This window comes from Fusarium poae, chromosome 1, assembly GCF_019609905.1.
Source record: "Fusarium poae strain DAOMC 252244 chromosome 1, whole genome shotgun sequence".
In the NCBI taxonomy this organism is placed as follows: domain Eukaryota; kingdom Fungi; phylum Ascomycota; class Sordariomycetes; order Hypocreales; family Nectriaceae; genus Fusarium; species Fusarium poae.
In genome coordinates, this window is record NC_058399.1 from 1,642,902 (window position 1) to 1,667,045 (window position 24,144).

The window sequence follows — 24,144 nt, forward strand, 5'->3', positions numbered from 1 at the left end:
GTTGTTGCTTTCTAAGCTCCAGAGACCTTGCGAGCTGTCGAAGCCGCCGACACTGACGTGCTATGGCTAGCGCTGCCTACTCTGCCGCTGGTCTTTCGAACACCAGACTCCTTTGCCCGAAGGGGAGACTCGCCCTGACGCTTGCTGCCACGGACCTTGGCCAGGACACCAGGTGTACTGGGTACGCGCTCAACATACTTGGAACGCACAGAGCCAATATTCTCGGCATCATGTGACGCATCGTTATCTATTGTGTAGATAGCTGTGGTTTGGCTCACAGATCGTGTCTTCTCACTGCGTGCTGGCGATTGTGAAGTCGCCTTACGGCGGCGCATCATACGTAAGTGCAACTCCTCATCAGACTCGCCACTAGCGTTGGTATACTTGGCCATCAAGTCGGCTTCTTGCTCAACTGGATATTGCGCTTCAGGGGGGGCTCCTCCAGAAATAGAGCGCTGGTAAGGGTGGTGACGATCTCTGGCAGTCTTTCGTGGTTGCCCTGGCGTGGGAGCTGGTAGATAGTCTTCCTGAACCCCAATGTTATTGCGGTCATGGTCAACTTCACTCAGCGGTGTGCGATTCGAAGGGCTTCGGTTGGGTGGTGTCGAAGCCTGGCCGTTTCGCAGCGTTGTCTTTTGCATGGCACGAATGGGTGTGCTGGGAATGGGGTTGGCGGCAGCCATCTCTCTCCTTAGTCGGCGCTCGATTCTCTCCTCAACCCACCACTCTCGGAAGGTGCCCTGGTTGAGGTGAAGCCAGTGCTGTTGAGGACCAACAACCATACCAGGTCGCATGAATCGCATGAAAGAAATGACCTCATTGGCGGTAAAACCATGGCGGTAGATGAGGTAGGCACCAATTAAGCAACCAGTTCGACCCAAGCCAGCCTTGCAGTGGACAGCGATTCCCTTCTTGCGGATAGTAATGGTCTCGTGAGCAAGTCTGATAAATTTGCGGACAGTGCTGAGCGAAGGACATGTGCCATCGTCGAAGATCATGTCCAAATGTTGAATACCCAGAGCCTCAAAGTAAGTGGGTGAGTAGAGCTGGGAGTTGAGTCGGACAACCAAGCCAATGTTCTTCTCCGAGAAGTGCTTGAGCACATTCTTGAAAGGCTTTGGTAGCTTGGGGTGGGCGTCCACGGCGGCTATCGTTCGTGGGAGCAATGGGAACAGTTCGGAGTCCTCTGTGATCTTCTGGACTGGCGCGTGCTGGGGGGAAGCAAAAGCCAGGAAATTGGGGGTGATCCAGTTGAAGTCACCGTGCTCGACTCTCTCGAATCGCTCGTACTCGTCCAGGTCGAAGTTGTCGAGGTCGCAGCACTTCTCCTCCTTGGCCTTCCACACCCCGTAAACAACATCTTGAACGCTGATCCCGTAGTCCGCTTGGCTGTAACCGGCGTCTCGGAAAGGCATCAGAGGAGGATCGACTTGCGCAATCGGGGCAAGAGCCAGGTGAGGAGGCCAGTTCTGGATAAGAACCATGTAGCACGCGAGCATGCAGGCAGCATTGGCGCGACCTGGAATTCATGTCAGTTTTCGAAGAATGCGCACAATTGTGGATGGATGAGCTCACTCTTGGGGTCAGCGGCGCTGTAAAAGACAATTGGGCGCTCCTTGTTCTGCTTGGCGCCCAGGATGTCGTGGAACTGGATAGCAAATCGGTACAAGTGGCCGATGTGGAGAGGACCAAAGTCATGGTGGAAAGCGTTGTAAAGGAGGGTATCGTCGACAGTAAAGTAGCAGGGCTGAGGTCGAGATGGCTTCGCGAGCGGGGTAGCGCCGGCAGCGAGTCTTGTGGTTCTCTTTCTAGGAGAAACAGGCGCAGGCTCCTCGGGGTAGGGGAATGGAGTATCGGCAGTAGGCGCGACATTGTAAGCGGCGAGATAGAGGCGATCTGGTATATAGTTTAGCGCTGATGTTGGGAGAGATATGTGGTTGAGATAGAGGTTGACGTCGATCAAGCAAGGTGGAGGTGACGAGTACAAGGGATAGCAATGCGCCATGACTCTGGAAAGCCAGGCAGCCATTGTGCATATATGTAAAATGATTTGAATGGTGATGAGTTGATTGCCTACCTGGGATGTACTCGACGATTTGCGCCATGCTTTGCGGCTGCGGTTGCAGTTGTGGGTGTCGGCTGGAAGGCGCCATGTTGTTATTGTTGATGTTGACTTGCGCTTCAAGGAGTCTGGGCGGTGGAACCGTCCAAATAACAAGAAGAAAAAATGAGGAAAGAGCTTTCGAATGCAATCGGAATATAATAAGAGTATAAACAAATATACAATCAAAATACTGAAGCAGCGACAATGTCTTTTATCTCAAATTCTCCAACGACCAAAAGCAGGCGGTGACGGATGATCAATTGCGTTTGGGGTCAATTCAACGGGAAACTGCAGCAGAGGCGTTTTAAGGCTAAATTGAGTGCGTCGATGGATGTCGTCAGGTTGGTTTAGAGAGGAAAAGGAGAAAAGATGATGAACAAGGTGTTCCAAGTCCAGCTCCAGCGCGGACAAGAAAAGGCACCAAAGACAACTTTGGAGAGGAGGAAAAAAGAATTGAAGGTCTTGGTTGACGATGTTGATGATAAGCAATGGGACCTGGGCTAGCGATTCTTTTGTATGGGCCGTTCTCGTTGTTTTCTGGCCCCTGCCCGAAACAGGTTGCTACTTGGGTCCATTGCCATAGCAACGCAGCGCAAACAACGCCCGAGACCACAACAGACCGCTCCAGCTACGGGCGGCAGCCCCAACTAGCCAGCACTAATAGCTCACTATACCACTCCAGTGGAGAGCTTGTCCAGCTGTTTATGGAGCACAGGGCAGTTGTCAGTGTTTATTGCATGGAACACTCTCTCTCACACGACAGCATTCACTCTCCACTATTGAGAGAATCCATCAGATGGACAGCTGTCAGTACATACACACATGCCTCAATTGAGTCAATCTTGCTGCATGATCCCGTTCATCAACTCCGCTGCAGTGCTCTAGTCGTCCAGTTTGTTTGTCGTAATATGGATAGGTACTAAAACAGTTACCCTAAAAATCTCCAACAGACAATTCTGTGGAAGCAGTGTTACATGAGAAATCAGCTACAATTAAAACATGTAAGCCAGCCTACTAATTTCTTACAAAATTGTACAACCAAATGCATCATAAAGTGTTCCCAGGATAGCCTAGCTCTCGTATAACGTCACTATATTTTCTGTTGTAGGTAAATTTAGCTGTTGTTATGATGGAAACCGGCTGTGGCTTTTGTGGCGGTGTCACACGAATCTGGCAACTAGGTACCTAATAACTAACTACCTCCTCCTGGTTCAGTTCCCGCTGCAATAACGTCAATCTTTACCGCCCGATCCCCCACCGTGAACCAACCAATATTATCCCCGCGTGCATATCAGAAACCTGCCCGCCGTCAATTTTCACCACCAGTCACACTCTCACTAATTATTATCACACTTACACACTCAAAACTGTGTGATCGTTCTCAAATCACCCAAGAAACCGCCTATCTATTAAACCAAAACAAAGAGAAAATCACTCAAATTCGATATAACGGGTGACGTTCCTCTCCCTTCGATATTAGGTCTAGATCTGCATTCCTTGTCACAGCCGAGCCAACCTAGCTCCGTCATTGTCATTGCCCTGATAGTGACGACTACGGCCAAAAGAAATACGAAAGGACAAAAAGGAAATCGATATAGAGATCGATCGCATCGCATCGCATCGCATCGCACACAAGAGAGATAAAAGCGGTCGCTTGCTTGGAAGCAGTGACCACCTTCATCAAGAATAACCATGACCGCCACTCCCGATGCCGAATTTCCCTGTTCAATGCAAGCCACCCCTCCCTATTCCACCCCTTGACAATGACGCTTTACAAGGCTAAGCCCAACAACTCCAAGGCTGGCTGTTATTTTGTTGTTGTTGTCATAGCTCCCGTTACTCTACATACAGCTTCCCTTTTACTAACCCCTGCCCCCCTTGTCTAGTACTCTAAACGTCCCTTTTCCCACTGCTCGACTGGCCACAACCGCCCTCAAGGCCATTCAGGTGGACCCTGAACTCTCCCCACTCGTCAGGCGACAGCTCACCGTTGTCCCGGCGCCGACCTCAAAGTCAACCCAAGGTTCACCAAATGGTCAAGATGCAGATGCAGATGCGCGGCTCCTCGAGGTTCAGTACAGAGCAACAACCAATAGAATGCTTCGTGTCGCTGTCAACGGCTTCATGGAGAGTTTGAAGCTCGTGGTGGAGGTTATGGAGCAGCTAGATACTGATGTCCTTGCTCAACAACAACAACAATAACATGATACTATTTATCATCATCACAATAAAAGTTGTTATGGATCCTTTCTTGTCTCTTCCCTTTCATCCACCACACGTCACTCTCTTCTCGGATTTTATTTCTCAAATCTGGTATCTCACATCCATGTCTCACTTTGCCTTGCTTGTTACTTGGTTTGACTGATTTGACTCTTATGTATATTCAATCCTGGTATACCTATGCTCCACGATTCAAATGAACCCGTCAACCTTTCATTTATTAAATCATCCAATCATATCCCCGGCCACATCGTATCAATGATTCTCTACAAATAGCCAGTCTATGCCTGGCAGCGCTTGTCTAATGCACCGCCTCGTTAACCTTAGACAAAACGCCGAAAACAAAACATCGCTGCCGCCGTTGAGGATATAATGCAGTGTGCCAACAACCCCTCGCGAACTAGACCGACCTTATTATTGTCCGAGGCCCCATGTGTACGGCGCTTCTGTGCCTTGCCATGAACCGACCACACCTCCATGTTGTTATTATTTATCCTCCTTTGACCCTTGTAAACCCTCCAATTGCTTTTTTAGTTCCTCAACCTCCTTCTTCAGGTCCACGTTCTCTTTCTCCAGGCTCTTCATATGCACGATAGCGTTCTCGACGACACTAGCCTTGCTGTTTTGTGCATTCGCTTGCTTTCCATCTTTCTTATCGCATTCGTCTACGATGTCTGTCTTATCGCCTCCAGGCAAGAGTCCGGCCATGACCTGCAGCGCTGAGTTGATTCGGTTACGGCGCCCTTGCTCTGCAATCTTGTGTGATGTTCGCTTGGATGTGAGGTTGGTCGAAAGTTCGCTTGGGTATGACACGCCCGGCACCTTGTTACCCTCCAGGATGTTTTGGTAGTTGGATTTCGACATCAGAAGTTGTGAGGCAGCACTCTCTGCCGGCGTCATTCCAGGCGTACCAGGAAGCAAGGGCTTGATGCTGGGGGATATTCTTGGCAGCAGTGCAGGCGAAACGTGAACAGAGCCAGTAGACCTCTTCCTACTTGACCGAGGTGCAAGTTGAGGAGTTTTCCGCGCAGATGGGCCTGTCGACCCGGGGGCCAATTGAGGGCTTGCGGTTGCAGATATAGTCCCCGATTGTCGTCGAGGGAATACCGGAGAGGGCAGAGGTTGGAAGCCTGATGCCTTGCCAGGAATAGCTTCCACAATAGGAGACTGGACAGAGGATCGTGATATAACAGGCGTCATAGTCTTGCTGGATACTGACTCTGGTAGCTCTAGTGATTCGATGTGATCAGAAACAATCGGTTCTTGGTGTCCTGCAGCATGCTTGTTTGCCCTAGATGCAGGTAGCTTCATGAGCGAAGCAGGTGTAGCCGGAGCAGGATTCAAGTCCACAGGAGCCGGGACAGGTGTTTGTTGGCTGCTTGACTGTGCTTGAATGTAGGGCGATTTGCTCGTTGATCTCCTGTTGGGAATTGGAGGCGGGGGCATCTCTGAGAGGGCTTCAGGGGATACTGACGAATTCTCCTCCGCCGAGGTCTCGGTAGAAGTCGCCGACGTAGGAAGAAAAGAGCCGTTCATCTCTTCGAACTCGCTGAGCACCTGTGACACAATCGCAGGACTGGGGCCCACTTTCCGACGTTGAGGCTTTACGATGGGAGAGCTTCGAATGCTGGCCTTTGCCCTCGTCTTCGTTGCGGCCTTCTTCCTGACAGGCTTCTTAGGCAAGTCTAAAACAGACGTAACAGGAACGGTCGATCTGTCGAGGTCCACATGGTCGATTGGCGAGTTGTTTGTGTTTGTGTGACGTGGGTCGTAAATTGTCGAAGGGTCGTTCTGCGCATGAAGAGCTGGTGATGTTAGAGGACTGAAGTAGGCGCTGGGAATAGTGTAGCCGCTGTCCATCGAAAAGTTGGGATCCAGGGGAGTCACTGCCGGAGAGACGAGAGGTGTGAAAGCCATCTGGGTACAAGTTAGCATAGAGTTCTGCGGATTGCAGACCGCCGTGAGAGGGGCCGTAGTAATTGATTACTTACATCTTGCTCCTTCATGCGCTGGTGGTAGCCTCTATCGTAAGCGCCCGATGCTGGTATTTGCTCTGCTTGGGAGTAGAATTGTGTATTGTTGGGCATCTCGAGACTTTGCGGTGTTGGCGGCACGGAGTGGTTGTGGTTGTGGAAGAAAGCCGCCTGTTGCTCCTGCATTTGGCGCTGTTGCTGATGAAACTTCTGTTGCTGAAGATACTGAATCTGGGCGTCAATGTTGGATATGGGGTCACTCGCAGGTGTCATCATATGAGCCGGGATCGTTGGCTGAGCCGTTGATGTCGACAATGGCATTGCGCCAGCTGTGGCCATCAGGCCTGGGTTATCGCAGTCGGTCATTATCGTGTCGGGGGCATCGCGCGATTGACTCATCAGTCCCTGCGCAGAGCCATCCTGGAAAGACTGAAAATCGAAGTGCATAGCATCGCCCAAGCTACCCATGTTGCTCATGTCGAGAAATTGGTGGAAGTCATCATCGCCAGCCGAGGCCATTGTTTGGTCTTGCCCATTCCATGCCGTCGAACTCATCATGGCCGAAGTGACGGCGAGCACCGAGTAAAGATGGTTGTAATTGAGTTTATCAGATTAGGCGGATGAGAAGGGGGGTTGAGTAGTGGTGGGCAAGCCAGAGGGAGGCTGCGCAAGACAAGAAAACCAGGTCGTGGAAGCAGCGCCAAAAGCGGAGAAACTGACTCCCAAAATGAAGAAAAAAAGTATCGAAGCTGCCAAGTATCACAGAATAAGAACAGGCAAGATTCGGGATATAAAGATGCGCTCCAGTCGGATACAAGAGGAACGTGACCAGTTAATCAGCGGTGGTAATGTGTACCAAAAATATCGCGGCAATAACGTCAAGAAAGCCTGCGATGAAAATAAAGCGATACGAGTACCGCAGAGGCCGTGAACGATGCGACGATGCAATAAATTGTTGGACCAGAGGGGCAGCTGAATGAGGAACGTCAACAAGGGAGAAGGCCGTCAGCGGTTTGTGATGCAATACAAGTGGTGATAGATGAAGATACGAATGCAAACGCAGATAGGTGCAGGAGAGGAACCAGAAAAAAAATAGTACCAGAAGGCGCAAGCGCAAACGCGGACAAGACGGTACAAAGCCGACGTCGACTCGACCGACTCGAGTTGAGTACCTCTAGAGTCAAATCGAATCGAGTCCAAAGTGAAGAGTCCAAAGGTGGTTGGTACTCTAGACCAATTAGTGGCAATCTAGCCTCAGCTAGTAGTGGGCAACTGCAACTCGTTTCAACGTTTCCAATCTGAGTGAGAATGGAGGGAAGGTCTGCATGTAGAGAGACTTTTTGTCGCCAGAGTGGGGGGGATGGCAGGTGAGAGTGGGGGCATCTGACGCTGTTAGTGGACCATCTTCAGGCATCCTGTGCCCTGTACCCGCTGTAAGCTGGATCCAGGCGGGGGAAGACCTGGAGGTGAGTGAGTTAAAGCCAAAGCCAAATCCTAACTCTTTTCCCACTATTATTTTATCGGCCAACATCCAACCACAGAAATCTAATGAGTGAGTTATCAAGAAGCAGGGATCCATCAAAGTACTGGTACTTTGGACTTTGAGAACAGGAAGCCCACTCTATTGCTCCGTCTTCCATCACACTCACGGAGGATAAACTAAAACAACGGATGCAGAACATTATCATCTACGATTCTACCAATAGAGTCGAGGGGCTCTGAAGGCCCTCGTCGGGAGAAACGGTGGAGAGGGTCACTTTACTGCGGTTCATGGCAGGGATCGAGTGTAACAAGTCGTTTTCTCTGTTGTGAGGGCTTTCACGAGCCTGGCTCACGCGAGGGTTCTTTTGTTTGTAACTAACCAACGTTAGTACCTAATAATTGAACTTCATGTCGAGCATGACCTTGAGTTTCATCTCTGTTTCTCACACACACACAGTCTCGTTTATTCAATCCAGGTGACTTGAACTGACTTAATTGTGGCTGCAGGGCCGCGTGGGATGTCCCTTGTCCCGAGATTCTTCAGGCTTCTTTCTGGTGGTTGTCTCTGGCGGCTCAAGCCATGGATGGTCTAACATCTCCTCGTCATTAGCCTCTGGACCTCTCACTGGATGGACCTCAGTCTCCAAGGTCAGAGCTTTGCAAAACCTCTGCAGCTTTAGCTCTGACTCGCCTACCAAAATTGGAATTTGACCGTGTTGCTGCCCAGGGGTCCCTGTAAGGAAAGGTGTCTGAGCTTGTTATTGGTGTTTCTTTGTCTGTTGGAGCCCCCAATTTGGTGACCGATGAAAGCTTGGTTTTTTTGTTGTTATTCTTTCAGTGTTAGTAGTGGTACGGAGTATCAATAACTTAAATACAAGGGGTTTTGAAAACTTCTTTAAAGATGACTACCTTTCACTTTCAAGACACCACATCGGACACTACGACATCTAATTGAATTCTTTTCCAGCTTCGATTAAATTATCGGAACCGTCTCGGAATGTCCCCGGCTCAATCACAAAGTAGTACCAAGGCATGTGAACACAGAGAGCACCCCGTCCAATTTGCGGGCTGCTCAAGTGGACCTCTCTTAGACTCTTCTAGCTACTAGATAGATAATTCTCCTCATGATTGTATCCCCATTCCCCCTTCACCCGTGCACTGTTGAGCCCCAACTCGTCTCCAGATTCTTCCTTCCCAATCAGACTACGGTTGTCCGTTGACTGGGGTTGCCCTTCTTCCGCCGGCAACCTCTTCCGTACGGAGAAACTGGCGGGTAATTTTGGATCCAATACATCAATCGTATTCTGTCGTATTAGAACAGAGAACTCGTCCAAAACGAATACATAGGTTCGGTTTCTGCGTATGTATGCGGCTTAGATCAGGATCCAGTAACTTCCAGTTCTGTGCCATGACTGTCGTATTTCTCTCCATAGTTCTAATAAAATCAAGCCCTCTTTCTATTATCTTGACGTACCTACGTGTTATGGCTCGGCTAAGAAAATCTCTCAAACTCAAAGCTCAACCGTCGCTTTGCCATCACTATCTAGCCAGATCAGGTTACCCGGAGGACCCTGAAAACGCCATCATCCCAGCTTAGTTCACTGGACTAATATCAATGAGTAACATTGGCGGTTATTGCAGGCAGTTGGGATTGCATCGGAGTTTATCGCCTCTAGATACCTACCCACTGACATTCGCAGTTCTTACATGCAGGTAGGACTGTTACAAGAGAACGTCTAGTACAGTAACAATACCCATGGTCAGGGAGAGCTCTTCATTCATGACATATCTAAACATATTTCGGTCAATTAGATACATATTATGGAGTACAGTTACGTAGTCCGGTTTTCATCTGTCATAATAACCTGAGAGTAGCAATAAATTGTTCATCATAAGCCCTATTACTCGAATCGCTCACCGAGCTGTTGGCTGCCTCGCTTGGACCGTCACGGAAACCCGGTGTTGAGGCTCTGGCAGTTGCTGGCGATTCAGCTCCTGGACATATACGTATCAACTACTAGGAATGTATGGAACAGATATGTTCTTCTCTTCTGGAATAATTCTGCATTTGTTGACAGAGTTTATTCTGCAAGCCAAGGAAGATCAGGTGGAGTCTTGTTCTGTGTTGAGCGTGGCGTACTTCCCTTGAGCACTACCTCGATAGCTGTATAAGAGACAAGTAACGCAGCTTCACTGCCAATTGATAACCAATAATAGTCACACCCAGGATCAACTTCCAATATAAACTCTTCGAGTCAGAGCACTTGCTGCCAATGGTAAGAAAAAGGCTCGGCCCGTCGCTTGTCGAAACTCTGATGCTTGTTGTGGTGTATAGATCTTCACACCCACCACTCATGTATCGGATATAAGAGAGGCGTTTGTGGCTGCAGGACCCTTCCTCACCGGAGCGTTTGCGATTGATTCAATGAATTATTTCTGGATATCATGTGGGTGAGTACAGACTGGTCTCAGGTGGAAACAAGTCCATCTCGAAATAACTACTGGGTGATAAACATGGGACAGAACAATATGGCCCGATCCGCTCTGGCCAGTCTCACATATATAGAAGCGTAGCTCATATAAGTAGAAACGGCTGCCCAGCCGAATCATCCCTTATCGCCTTACTTGAACATTCAACTTGGCATCTGCCAGTACTTATGTCACATCACATCGAGAGATCGAAGGTAATTGTTCATATCGTTTTATTGCGGGAAGTTCCAGCTTCGTAACCACTGCTTCTTCTGGCTTCCCTTGACCTCCACACATAGACACAACAAAACTGGCTGCCGTCGCTCAACCTCAACCAGCAGCCACGTCCCCTTCCCCATCACGACGCTGTCAGCTCTTTTATCCTCCGTCTAACATCTCCATCAACATCTTGATCATCCATCGAGGTCCCCTTTTTTGCTACACTAGCCAATTACATACATCAGGAGATGGTGGTATCATAACAACAACGACGACGATGATCGACAGAAAAGGTGGGAAATAATGACCAATCCCGGGTCAACGTCTAGAATGTACAAATAAGACAAAAGCAGGCTAAAGAAAAGAAAAAGAAAGAAAAAATAGGTATGAGACATATTAGGCTGGCGAGGAGGACACGCCGGCACGGGTTCATGCGGTGCTTTATCAAAAAGGAGAAAAGAAAATAGTGTGTCCAATAGACTCTAGGTCTGAGAGGGGTAGGGAGTGCGATCAAGTGCGCGTGCCATTATGTACTTGCACTGAATAGGTAGTAAAGGTTGATTGAATGAGGGTTAAAGAGCAGAATATGCGCTTAAGGACAATTGCTTTATACTGAAGCCAGCTGTCCGCTTTCAGAGAGGGGGAAAGGACTATGTGCGCCAATGCAGAACGGGGTATCTCAGTGGCTCGCGATAAACATGCAAGACTCAAACGACTTCATCAGTTCATCAAGATTGCGAGCTTTACTGGCGAGCCCGGTCACCAAGATTGAGCCAACTCATGTCATTCGACTGTGCTGCCATCGCAAGTTGAGGCTGAGTGCTTACTCCAGATGGGGGTGTCTGAGGCTGAGGAACTCTGGGAGAGAGTGGCTGTCCGAAGTAGAAGCTGGGGTTGTAAATGCTGCTCGTTGCTCTGTCGGTGCCCCATGGCTTGTCCTTGGACTCGGGATCCCAGGTGTCATTGACGCTTTCGGGAATGCCGCTGGAATAGCCAGAGGACGACACCTTTGAGATTGGTCTTTCGATCTTGCCAGCAACACCATCCCTAAAGGGGATATTCTTGCTATACTCGGAGACGACGGGGCTTCCAGAGTTAACCCGGTTCATTTCAGGACGGAACTCGAAATTAAGAGGAGGGACGGTAGCAGAGTCCTGTGTGACACGGGGGTTTCGGAACCCTGGCTGTTCAGAGTAGTGCGAGTCAGTGTCTGAGCTGACAGTGTTGCGCTTAGGAGGTCCACCGAAGCCGAGAATTTGAAGAGCGCTGCCACCAGACCAGTAGCGGTTCCAGCCCGAGCTTCTTCGTAGCCCGTCTTGGGTTTCAAGGGGACCGTTGCGTGATCGAGGCTCGGCGACGTTGGGGTCGAAGGCAACTCCCTTGGCGTCCTGTCCTTGCACGGTTGGGTACTGCGGCTCTTGCAGGATTGGCTTGCCGATAGTAGACTTGAATTGTGTTTGGTCGACACCAGCAGAGTTAACATTGTTACCATTGCCTTTGCCGGCACGACCCATCAAGATCGCCATAGATGACTGGGAATCTTGGGACATGGTTGACACGTGGTTACGGAAGTGAGGCGAGGCTGGGCTGGCACCGCCGAATCCCATTTCCTTCTCATCAGCGAGGTTGCGTACTTCACGAGGGGCAGCAGGTTTGCCGTTCTTGCCAGCACCACCCATCAAGATTGTCATAGACGAGAACGATTCTTGTGACATGTTGGACTGGTGCCCACGGAAAGGCGAAACCGGAGCGCCGCCAAGACCCATAGGATCTTTCTTGTCAGAAGCAAAACCATTATTCTTAGGCTGTGCCCTTTCGGGCGAGGGCTGTTGCTGTGCCTTCTTGCGACGACGTAAAAGTAGGAGGATGACAACGAGCAGGGCAAGAAAACCTAGGATCGTGCCAAGAGTTATACCCAAGATAGCGTTAGAGCTGAGGCCAGAGTCACCGTCGCTGCTTCCACCAGCAATAGCCGCAGCGTCAGTGCCAGTAGCAGAGCTGGACTCGGAGATTGTCTCCGAGGCAAACAGACTCTCGGTTTCTGATGCTGAAGCAGTGGATGTGGCGAAAGTGGAAGATGCGTCAGAGGTGACAGACTTTGTCTTGGTGGATGAATTGGATGAGGATGTTTTGGTAGAGCTGGTCTTAGTCTTCGTGGTCGCGGTGGAAGATTCTGCTGAAAGAATCTTCTGCTCGCCAACGATGTCGGCGGCATTGAGCCATGAGTTGTCCTTCATATCGAAAAAGGCGAGGGGTTCATCAGCATTCCCACCGACAAAGACAACCCTGCCATTTGAATCTTGAGCAACCGAGTATTGTCCTTGAGCACGTGTAATCGTAGGAGCCAGTGTCGAGTTATACTCGGGCCAGTCGTTCAAAGAAAGGTCACGCTTCGCATTCGCATCAACAGCCCCTTGAATACCTTGATCGTTGGCCCCCCAAACAGCATAGCGATGGACCATATTGGGGCTTGCTGCAAGATCAAAAACATAGAGGCTCTTAGAACCGTCGTCTCCTGGCAAAACAAGGGCTTTGCTGGAAGGTGGAAGGGGCTCTGCTAGAGTGACACCGTTGTTGACCCATCCACCTGAAGCGAATGTTCTGACTTCCTTGTCCCACAATATACAGGCCGCATCATCAGACCATGGTATGACAACAGGGCTGACAACCGGAGGAGCGCCAGCCGCAGACATGATATTCATCGCATTTGCAAGGTCGATGTAGTATGTGTTCTGCGAAGGTGCTTCTCTGCCGTCTTGGGTACCACCCGCAACGACGATCCGATTAGCGTTCTTTATATAAGCGGCACCGTGGTATTGCAGGTTTCGAAAAGCTGTGTTGTCGGTAGCAATGGTCTCCCATTTCTTGTCCGCAAAGATGAATTTTTGAAGACCATTGTACTCAGCAGGACCGCCGTTACCTCCGACCACAAACAGCTCGGCTTCTGTACCAACACATACTCCTCCAGTAACCTGTTGTCCCATTTCTAATTCCTCCCATTCTGCGTCTTCTTCCAAGGGCAGAGCCATAAAGGCTGTCGGCGTGAAAACATAGAGAGTGTTGTCGTGAACGACAGAGCAGCCATTGTCCACTGAGGACGGTGGCTCAGGCAAACTCATCGTGGCAAAAAGTTTGGAACGAAATCAATCTTAATGAATCAATAGGCTTCCGATGGCATGGCGGGTTCGAAAAGTCGTCAAGTTTAATTCGTGTCAAGGCGCAAGCCAGCGAGAAACTGTCAGAAAGAAAGTTGAGTTCAACCTGGATGATGAACAAGAAACTAGACCACGTCCAGGCAAGACCGCGCGTGGTTAATTGAATAGAAGCCGTCTCGGAAATAATGAATGAACAGGTCAGTCGCAACCAGACAGAGTTGAAGCTAGCGGGTGTGGCGACGATTCGATGAATCCGAGATCTGGGGAGAGCTGGCCGGATGCAGCAAGATGAGTAGATATTGTCGAAAGGAGTGGAACGGTGGCTGAAAGCTCAGCACCACGGGTGCGAGTGACGGTAAAAAGAAGCTGTCGACACAGCGAAATCGCTTAGACTCTCCAAGAGGTTGATGTTGATGTCGTCGAAGAAAGGCGAGAGACGAAGTTCGGATCGGAGGGAATTCGATTTGATTGCCGTGCGCTTGTTCGGTATGCCCAAAGGAGGTGGAGGGAATGCAAACCGAGCGTGTACTTTCGCGCGATAAGTAAAAGGGAGGAAATGGAACGATTGGTAATGAACCTCGACGTTCTCGTACCAGACGGTTTTTGCGAGGCCTGGAATGGGTGTGGCAGAAACAAGCGCTTGAAAAGCAAAACGGAGCAGAGGAGATAGATAGATGATAATTAGAGCAGATGACCCAAGAGAAAAGAGAGACAAGACAGAATTGGGGAGACGAGACGTGTGACATGAACTGGCAGGGGATTATCAAGACCGGGGGATCCTGGTCCAAGGCGGAGTCTCAGAGACAACCAAGACGGGCTTCCGCGACGGAAAAGAGCAGGGGTTTTAGTACTCTTGGTCCTGCAAACAGCCACTGAGCACGCCGCACCGCAGCACACGACCCAAAGACAATATGGCCAGGGCTCAATAGTACATTACGGTGGGAGCTAGGTGCAGTTTTCGAGCGTATTGGTCTTCGTACGAGTCGACACGCGCAGTAGCTGGATGTGATTATCGTGAGCTTTGACTGTGGCGGAGTTGAGACCAGAGCAGAATGGACAGCCTAGCATTGCCCAGCAGTCAGCGACAATCCATACGCCATCCAGCAAACGCAGGTACGGCGGGTCACTCCTTCTCTGGGCCAAAGGCTGGGCTTCCCGTCCAGGGGCTATAGTATCTGATTGGTCGTTGACTGCACTTTGCCAAACGCTTTGTGACGCCCAGCTGCAGGGGTCCCGGTGACTACTAGTGCAATGGAACCTAACCATTGGTGGCATGAATCGTCCTTTCAGGGCCTTGAGGCACAAAATGGCGAATTCTTATTACAGCTCCAGCGCAGCAAACGCAACTGCAGTGTTCGAATCAGGGGTACACACCTGACGGGTTCGGATTGCCTAGGTGTTCTAAAAGCGGTACGCGGTCCACCGATCCACAGGTCCATCTGATATTATCATTAGGGGCAACCACTTGAATCCCAGGAAGTTGTTACCTTTTTCCAGCTATAGTAGATGGAAATTCTATTATAATGAGCTGAGTGGTAAACACAGGGTAATATGGATGATGCATTATGTTTGGTCTTCACTTAATAAATATTACCGGCATGGGTATTAAATTCTCTAATGCGACCTGCATAGGTAACGATGCATTATCTCACCTCTCATCTTGAGATTTTTTCCTACCTTACAGCGCTCCCCGCCCTGCATACTACACTAATCGCGGCATACAAACATACCTTACGCGAAGAAGAAAAGAAAATACGAGAACCCATTTTTACGCATAAGTTCTCGTTTTCCCAATTGACCCATCAAGTCAAGGGTTACACGATATAATACGAGTGCTATTAGAAACAAAAATGCAAAACACCCAGAGCCAGAAATGCTACGCATTATCAACGAATGTATGAACAATATTCCGCAAGATTGCACATTTTCAGCCTAGCCTGGCCAGCTATGTAGCATTAAGTGTCCCATATGTTGTCCATTTAACTCCCGGTCCTCCAGGGTTATGGTCTATATTTCTCTCGCCTAAACTCGCTTTGATTCTCCTTGTTACATATTCTCCGCAGCATGGCAGACAGTCGCTACAGTGCTCATACAATAGAAGTCTCGTCGTATTAATATCGGGCATCCCCGTGCTTTTGTTGCCCATTGCTACCTATCCATCCAATGGTCAATAACATGCTGGTTTGCCCGAGGAAGTGAAATCGGGAGAAGTAACTTGGATTGCTCAATGCAACTGTCAAAAACTTAACCACGGGTTGGATTGTGGAAATCCCCCGGTGATTGGATACCATCTATGATTAAAAAGACGTGCTTCGACTTAGCATCCCACCAACCATGATAACCAATCAGTAGACTGGGGTCCGTGGTTGAATCCACCAGCTAAGATATGAAACGCACCGTTGCACGCCAAACCTGAGGACCCCCTGATAGACCAAGACTCATAAGCTGTGTTCTTATGATTTACATACCTGCCATTCTCGACTTCCTGAGGCGAGTTCGCTTTCGCCTGACGTTCGCTTCGAAAAGACCCTTGCCAGAGCCGCGTAGGAGTTTCTTGTCTCGTGTGCCGAATTGATTATCTTCATGGGATGCTAGAGAATCGGCGGGGAAATTCTCTGTTCTCCCTTGTCGATCCTTATCGTATTTTCAACGGTGATGACGATGGTCTCTCCCACCTCGTGCCAAACCCTTGCGGCATCGTGATCGCGCCTTGTCCGTTCACCTTGAAGGGATGGAACTGCTTGTCACTAGCCGAAATTCCACCTCAGACCAGTCTCAAGACCAATTACATCTGCTGTGCTCACTAACAGTCAGTGCCTTGCATTGGTTGTTTCTTGATAGCCCGTGCCAAAATCTGCCAAAAGGCCAGATGACAGACCAGCCCCTACTAGGTCATCGGGTTGTTCATGTCAGTCTGCGTAGATATGTTATCAAATACAAGGAAGTAATATTCTTGGTAACTACCTAGCAATTCATCCACTGTCCACCATTGCGGGCATGTCCCTTGTTGTGAAAGCCTCAGTATCTGCTTCATTGACATATTTTATGGCGAGGCTGATGCTGGTATCTGCAGCTCTTAGCTTTATCACCGGACGATTTTCTTAGTCTGCGCGCTAGAAGTCGTGAGTGACTCGCGAGTAAATTACACGGGCACTCTAGTGTGACCTGTTGGCTTGATTGTTCGGTGTGTGGAAAGTAGATCATCGCTTTAGAAGACGAGTCGGATATCTTCGAAGTGGAGGTGATCCAGACCGGGAATCAGAGCAACCACATAGGTAGCCAAAGGCGGCAAGCGAAATTGAACCAAAAGACATGACCTCATCAGATCAGACACCATCACCAGTCGCCAAGACGTATCTTAGCGCCCAGGACGATGGCGTCGTATCTACCCTATACCAAATAGATTTGTTCAATGTCGAATACTGACTCATTTGCTTCCAACTTGATATTTGAGTATTGTTGTAGATTAATACCTGGAATATGATTCAAGGTCATAAACTTGATGCGGAATGTTGCCGGTGAAAGCCCGTCTTGTCTGCGCGCGGCTTAGTTCTAAATAGGCAGCTATCAAACTATGGATTATCCTTGGGGATTCCGCACAGGTATATTCACCTGACAACTATAGCTACCTAGGTACTAAGGTAGGTAGGTAGGTAGGTATGTATGTATATGCAGGTTAGTATAAGATGCTACTGCGGGCAAAACGCACCAAGAATGGCATCTGAAACAATCGCACTGAGGCGGAGATTACAGTATAGACCGGTAGGTAGGTAGGTTACACATCTTCACAATAAATCAATGGAGACTGACAGTACAAATAACATGGGATTAAAAGCATCTGCATGGTCTCAATCATGGTGCGCTCAATTCATTTTGGACAGCACCTCATTATAGAATAAACAACCGATCCCCTGCTGCCTCTGTGCCCCCCCCCCCTATAATCCGTATAAACCGTAAACTCCAATGTTTCAATTCATCGCTGCCTCCCATATCTCCATGGCCCCATCACCACACGCCAATCTATGGCAAAATTGCTGTAGCGAAAGCCTCAGCTGGGAGTTGTGACTGGAGTACGTTTAGTCTACATTCATCGTCTTCCGCAGGGATAAGATACATACCTTCTTCTCGTTAAACATCAACAAAGCCTTGTCGAATTCCCAGTTGACTTGGGCTAGGCACATCTCAGAGTACTGAGCTGTCATGCCCGTTTGCTTGGAGAGTTCGACCATCATCGCCTGATGTTGGTCTGCGGGTGTTGGGACAGGGGCAGGAGCAGGTGCCACAAACACATTCGGGAGCAGACTGTACGTTCGTAGCGAGAGCATGTCGCTGACAACCCGGATCATCTGTCCCGGTTTCCCAGGCCCAAGGACGAATGTTCGAGAGAAACTGCGCTTTCCTGCAACATTGGTGCTGGGGTCTTGTTCATCAAATTCACCATGAACAGCGATTATCAAGCCATCGACGCCGCCGGTGTTCTGGCCATTGGGGTCGACCAGTCCCTGCAGGGGGTGACAGTCCATGATGTACTTGGTGAGTTCCTCTTTAATGTTGGGGTGACGTGTAAGAGGGAGTGCTTTCCAGGCGTCTTGAATACTGGCAGCACCCTTGAAAAGTCGTTGGACACGGGCGTTGGGGTTGGTGATTTTAGTCAGATTCCGGGAGAGCTTGATGTAGGATGCCCATGAAATAGGAGGCGCCGCTCCAGGATCCGGGGAAGCTCGAGTGTCAATAGAAATAGAGAATCGACTGTCCTCATCGTACAACCTAGATGCGAGGCTGGGTCGGTCGCTGTCATAGGAAGCAAAGAATTCCAAGAGAAAATTTTCACCAACATTGGCAACGTCTCGGAAATCAGGCCCATTCTGAGGGATGGGAGTAGGCCACAAGGCGGCCTCCTGTGCAGCAATCTGTTCGGGTGTGCGGAGTTGATTGCCGTTGACGTTCTGTAGTTTGGGAAACCATTCCAGAAGAGTTGCCAGATAATTTGGGTCAGCAGTCTCGATAGGGTTGCCTGTCATGAACAATGTTTCAAGGAACTTGAATTTTCCTTTCCATGCCTGGAGCGCTTGCATGGAAGCCACCTGGTTGCCACTCATGTCGAGGTTTTTGAGGTGAGGAAAAGTCGTGGCGATTATCTCGACTTGTTCCACATCATCAATGTTGTTGCTTGCCAGGCTGATGCTTTCAATCGCTTCTTGTTTTTCCTTCGAACTCTTAAAGAGACTCTCGCATACAGCCATAAGCCCCTTAAACGTCTTGAGAGCTCGGTCACGGTTCTCGAACATGCCAAGAGCGACAAGCTCTGCGTCGGAAGCCAGGGAGTCTAATCTGAGGAGTTTGTTGTCGCCAGCATATCTTGCACTGAGAATTTCTCGTAGCCTGCCACGAAGCTCCGTAGTCTCCTTGGATTCTACCGCCGTACCTCTAGCCGGAATCTCATCGACCTTGATGACCTCCAAAGATGCCCCGGCAAACGTGAAATTGTTGAGCTTAATCAGCTCCTCAGCATCCTCCTCAGTCGCACCTACGTAGACGTAATCACCAACGGGATGGTGCTACACCGAGTTAGCAGGCGTTGTCGGTTATGGTTAGCACGGGTGCGGGGGTGTATAATTATATAACAGATATCAATTTCAGATCGATACATAACTCTCCGAGTCTCGCATAGCCGAGTCGAATATTCCGCACCTGAAGCCTTGTCAATGACAAAACATACCTTTTTGATTGCGACCTTTCGCTTTGAATTTGTTCGAAATGACCCGGCTTTCCGTTCCATGAAACCAAGAAGATCATTGACGCCGCCCCCAGCATTGCTGGCTGCTTTGCTCTCCTTCAAACCGCCGACTCGCAGCATCGTCAGGCCTGTCATGTCTCGGGACCGGGTTTTGGGAGTTCTGCCAGAACCGACATTCGAAACACGAGAGGCAAGGGATCCAGCAGTGCCATTGGTTAGTGCCTCGATAACATTTTGGGCCTTCTTGGAAGGACCTCCACGCGTTGAAGTACGGGTACTAGAGCGAGTGGGATTGGATCTCGTGGCGGTAGTGGTGGTAGGAGTTTTCTTGGCACGCCGACCGGCACTGTCCATGTCCATATCGCCGTCGCCATCAACGCGACCAGCCTTGCGCTTTGAAATTCCGCCTCGTGATGTACGAGTGGGGTTTCGCGCCTCGCGCCCAGTGGTATTCTGACGACCTCGAGGTGCCATCGTGGCGTCAGAGAGCAGGGTGAGCAGTGGTGGTTTATTTTGTAGTTGGGTTTTTTTTTGGTAGAAGCAACGCAGGCGGTTTTGTTGGTAGAAGCAGCTGGCTTTTGTGGCAAAAGCAGCGCGGTGGTTTTGTAGTAGTGTTTTTTTTTGTAAGAATAGTATAAAGATGCGCAAGCAAGCTTTGTAGTCGTAGCCTTGCAGCGATCTTTGAGTTTTTGATGAGAGAAGAGAAATGCCCAGGCAGCTCTTTGTTTGAGAAAGCCCAAGCTTGTAGGTCCACTGCCTAGAAGTGACCTTCGACCTCAGAAGTTTGATCCGTCATACCACGTGACATCGCGTGTTTCAGTGGCGCGGTCTAGTAACTACAACGCGTCCCTTCCTTTAAAAGCTTACCTGCTACCAAAGGTACGCCAGCTGCTAACAACTGGCATTTCTTTTTCACTGAACCACCACCACAAGCAAGGGTCTTGCAATTATTTGTGAGCAACTGAACATGTTATGAGACTTTGATTCAGAATACGATAACAGAAACGAAAAACACTTGGTGCATCACAGCATCATCTTGTCATCATGGATAGTGATGAATTTGACGATGACATTGCAGATGAGGACTTTTTGACAGCCCTCGATCAGGTCTCTTCTTCCATGAATGGTCAAAGTACAGCAACATCTTTACAGACTGTGGTGGGTCAGTCCGGTAATCAGAGAGCCTCTACAGCTGTGGCAGCCCTGGAGTTGGAAGATCTCCCATCAGATGCATTCTCATCACCAGAACAAAACCACTCGCGACCAATAGCAGCTGCAGCAATGCCAATGGGAGTTACTCCCAGGACAGGATTGAATAGGATAAGTTCTGGCAGTTTGCGTCAGACGACTCTTTTTGGCGGATCTGTGGCAAACGACGCTCCCCGGCCATCACAGCCGGCCTCTGCAAGAGTGTTTCGTGCAGACCTCCCTCGGGAAGAACCAACCCATCATGAAGTTGATCATGAAGCTATGAAGACATGGGTGTTCCCGACGAATCTGGGCAAGACCCGAGACTACCAGTTCAGCATCGTCAAGAACAGTTTATTCAACAACACCTTGGTAGCATTGCCAACTGGTCTTGGAAAAACATTCATTGCAGCAAGTGTCATGCTCAACTTTTACCGATGGACAAAAAATGCCAAGATTGTGTTTGTCGCCCCAACAAAGCCTCTTGTGGCACAGCAGGTCACTGCTTGTTATGGCATTGCTGGTATCCCTCGGTCGGAAACAACATTATTGACAGGCGAAATTCCTCCGGTACTCCGTGTTGATGAGTGGGCGTCTCGTCGAGTCTTCTTCATGACCCCTCAAACTTTGCTAAACGATATTTCCCATGGCTATGCGGACCCCAAGTCTATTGTGTTGCTAGTCATCGATGAGGCACACCGTGCAACGGGAGAATATGCATATGCCAAGGTCACGAAGCTTATTCGACGGTTCTCCAAGAGTTTTCGAGTACTAGCACTGACTGCTACACCCGGGTCGAAGGTTGAAACTGTGCAAGAAGTAATCGACAATCTGGGCATCTCACATTGTGAAATTCGTACCGAAGACTCTATAGATATTCGTCAATATGTCCACTCAAGAAGCATTGAACAGGTCGTTCTCGACCCATCCGACGAAATGGTACTGGTCAGTGAGCTTTTCACGAAAGCCCTGAAACCAATGACTGATAAGTTAAGTTCGCAAAACATCTGGTTCGGACGAAGCCCTATGGCTATGACGACATTCGGTTTAATGCAAGCTCAGAAAGAATGGTTTGCCTCTCGAGGTCGACACGCTAACCAGGGCGTCCAACACATGATGCGAGCTGTTTTCACAGTTCTCACAAGCATCGCGCATTCTATAAAGTTGCTCAATTTTCATGGCATAAAACCTTTCTACGATAACCTTGTCGACTTGCGTAGTGAGCAGGAAGGGAAAGGAGAGAAAGGATCCAAATACAAGCGACAACTCGTTCAGGACTCCAACTTTCAAGAAATGATGGATAGAATTTCCAAATGGCTTCGCACCGACGGTTTTGTAGGCCACCCCAAACTTGCAGCCCTAGCGGATACTGTGTTAAATCACTTTATGGACAATGCTGCAAATTCTGCGACCCGGGTGATTGTTTTCAGCGAATACCGGGACTCTGCAGAGGACATCGTACGCATGCTCAACAAGCATCGGCCTCTCATCAAAGCCAGTGTCTTTGTTGGTCAAGCCGATAGCAAGCGAGGAGAAGGCATGAAACAAGCACAGCAAATCGAAGCCATTGACAGGTTTAAAGATGGCGAGTTCAATGTGCTTGTCGCGACGTCCATCGGTGAAGAAGGATTAGATATTGGACAAGTGGACCTTATCGTGTGCTACGACTCTTCAGCGTCGCCAATTCGAATGCTTCAACGAATGGGACGTACCGGCCGAAAACAAGAGGGAAAAATCGTGCTACTCCTCATGCGAGGCAAGGAGGAAGACCAATTTGCTAGATCTAAAGACAACTACGAGAAGATGCAGAGCTTGATCTGCGAAGGAAGTCGGTTCAACTTCCGATTCGATTTGTCCACGCGAATCGTCCCTAGGGAATTTCGACCAGAGGTGGACATGCGACGCATCGAAATTCCTGTTGAAAACACACAAGACCCGTCGTTGCCGGAGCCAAAGAAGCGGCGAGCGCCAGCAGGGAAGAAGAAACCACCAAAGAAATTCCACATGCCGGATGGCGTGGAGACGGGTTTCCAAAGTGTGGCTAGTATGCTGAAAGTCGGTGGCAAAGCAAAGCCAACCAAGTCCAAGCGTAACCCGGAACTCGATGACCTCTCCACAGTGCCTGAGCTTGCCAAGGTGCTGCTGAGTGACGAGGAGCTTAAAGAGCTCAACCGTGCGTATCGTGACCTGCCTTTCAATCATAGCGTAATTGAGGAAACGGATATGCCCGACATGACCGCGTATCCAGAGCTACAAAGACAACTGCGGCCTGTTGCGAAGCTTAAGCATGGGACTCGCACCAAGCGCTTTGTCAAGATGTGGAACATGATGGGGAACGAGAAAGAAAGCCTCGTCCTACCATGTCGTGACGAGGATACAAGCAATTACCTAGGTATTCCTGTTCGTGCGTTTGCTGGATCTGATCCAGAAACAGATTCGGGATCTGACGGCGAAGCAACGACTTTGCGAGCAAAACCGGCAAAAACAACAGCGGCTGCCAAAAAGAAGCAAACTCGAAAAGCGCCATCAAAAGCGCAACCTCGAGCAAAGAGAAGGAAGCTGTCGCCAGATGCAGTGCCCCAGACGTTCGCTCTTGGTTCCATGGTGGATGAAGGCTCGGAAGAAGAGGAAGAGGAGGACGACGAGGATGAAGAAGAGGGGGAAACTCTACCCAGGGCCCGTGGACGATCAAAACCCGGCGCCAAAAGCAAAGGCAAACGCAAGGCTAAGCGGAAGACTGGTGGCTTCAATAGCGACGAGGTTGGCGATGACTGTGATCGTGATAGCGACCTGTTGGAAACGGATGGCTCGGACGACGGCGAAGATCTTGTGGACTTTGTCGTTTCCGATAATCATCCAGTGTCGAGCATGAAGGACCCAATGTCTCTGACATGCACATCTCCGTTTGCTTCATCACCTACTGTTAAGGGTGCAGATGACGACGCTGGAAGACCTTTCTTTGTGCCTACCATGTTCTCAGCAACACAAGAGAGCGAGGATTTGCCAGATTTGGGCCGCATGCTTGACAAACCAGGTCAGACAGCAGTCGAACTGTCAGATGACGACGATGTGCGAGCAAATCGAACAGTGCGTGGACGACGAAACGTAGTTGAGGACAGTGACAGCGATTTGTAGGATCAATTCGATGGTTGAAAGGTCACGAGCTACGGGGTGTAATATCAAGGCGCAAGGTAAACAGTGGTACATTATATCTAGACTTAATTATGTATGAAGGGACGAATCATGACGAGGATATCGACAGTTACAACTCATAAACCCTTGCCCGAACTTTCAATATTGATTGTGTAGATTCCTGTTATTGTTGGTCAGCCAACTTGTCATGAAAGATAATCAGACAAAACAAAGTGACAACATCTCGAAACATCAGAAACCCATTTTATAAGCACCACCGCCTCTGACGCACCCGCCAGGCTCACCGACCGCCAGCCCAGTACTGCCCCGCGTGCAAGCACACCCGAGAGTGGTGCACAGCAGGTCAAAGATAGAACGTCTTGTCAGGAGCTTAGCTAGCAAGTACATATGCCAGAGGCAGTCTCAGACGGCTCTTCCTATAAGATTATGGAGGGTTGAAAACAA

At 49.4% G+C, this 24,144-nt stretch overlaps 6 protein-coding genes across 6 annotated transcripts; 2 read left to right on the forward strand and 4 right to left on the reverse strand.

Moving 5' to 3' along the window:
* Nucleotides 1-11: 11 nt before the first annotated feature.
* Nucleotides 12-2,153, reverse strand: FPOAC1_000562 (uncharacterized protein; the record flags this gene model as incomplete). The annotated part of the gene is made up of 3 exons (XM_044845175.1): nucleotides 12-1,519; nucleotides 1,576-1,896; nucleotides 2,078-2,153. 3 exons carry the CDS (start codon nucleotides 2,151-2,153, stop codon nucleotides 12-14), a joined length of 1,905 nt encoding a protein of 634 aa, XP_044711091.1.
* A 439-nt stretch (nucleotides 2,154-2,592) lies between these two features.
* On the forward strand, nucleotides 2,593-4,306 carry FPOAC1_000563 (uncharacterized protein; the record flags this gene model as incomplete). The annotated part of the gene is made up of 2 exons (XM_044845176.1): nucleotides 2,593-2,996; nucleotides 3,991-4,306. 2 exons carry the CDS (start codon nucleotides 2,593-2,595, stop codon nucleotides 4,304-4,306), a joined length of 720 nt encoding a protein of 239 aa, XP_044711092.1.
* Nucleotides 4,307-4,810: 504 nt separating this feature from the next.
* Nucleotides 4,811-6,855, reverse strand: FPOAC1_000564 (uncharacterized protein; the record flags this gene model as incomplete). The annotated part of the gene is made up of 2 exons (XM_044845177.1): nucleotides 4,811-6,241; nucleotides 6,316-6,855. 2 exons carry the CDS (start codon nucleotides 6,853-6,855, stop codon nucleotides 4,811-4,813), a joined length of 1,971 nt encoding a protein of 656 aa, XP_044711093.1.
* A 4,355-nt stretch (nucleotides 6,856-11,210) lies between these two features.
* FPOAC1_000565 (uncharacterized protein) lies at nucleotides 11,211-13,586 on the reverse strand (the record flags this gene model as incomplete). Its single annotated transcript, XM_044845178.1, has 1 exon — nucleotides 11,211-13,586. The coding sequence occupies one exon, from the start codon at nucleotides 13,584-13,586 to the stop codon at nucleotides 11,211-11,213; it is 2,376 nt and encodes a 791-aa protein (XP_044711094.1).
* Nucleotides 13,587-17,642: 4,056 nt separating this feature from the next.
* Nucleotides 17,643-19,833, reverse strand: FPOAC1_000566 (uncharacterized protein; the record flags this gene model as incomplete). Its single annotated transcript, XM_044845179.1, has 3 exons — nucleotides 17,643-17,687; nucleotides 17,741-19,180; nucleotides 19,342-19,833. The coding sequence occupies 3 exons, from the start codon at nucleotides 19,831-19,833 to the stop codon at nucleotides 17,643-17,645; spliced, it is 1,977 nt and encodes a 658-aa protein (XP_044711095.1).
* A 570-nt stretch (nucleotides 19,834-20,403) lies between these two features.
* Nucleotides 20,404-23,682, forward strand: MPH1 (3'-5' DNA helicase; the record flags this gene model as incomplete). The annotated part of the gene is made up of 1 exon (XM_044845180.1): nucleotides 20,404-23,682. One exon carries the CDS (start codon nucleotides 20,404-20,406, stop codon nucleotides 23,680-23,682), a length of 3,279 nt encoding a protein of 1,092 aa, XP_044711096.1.
* Nucleotides 23,683-24,144: the final 462 nt, after the last annotated feature.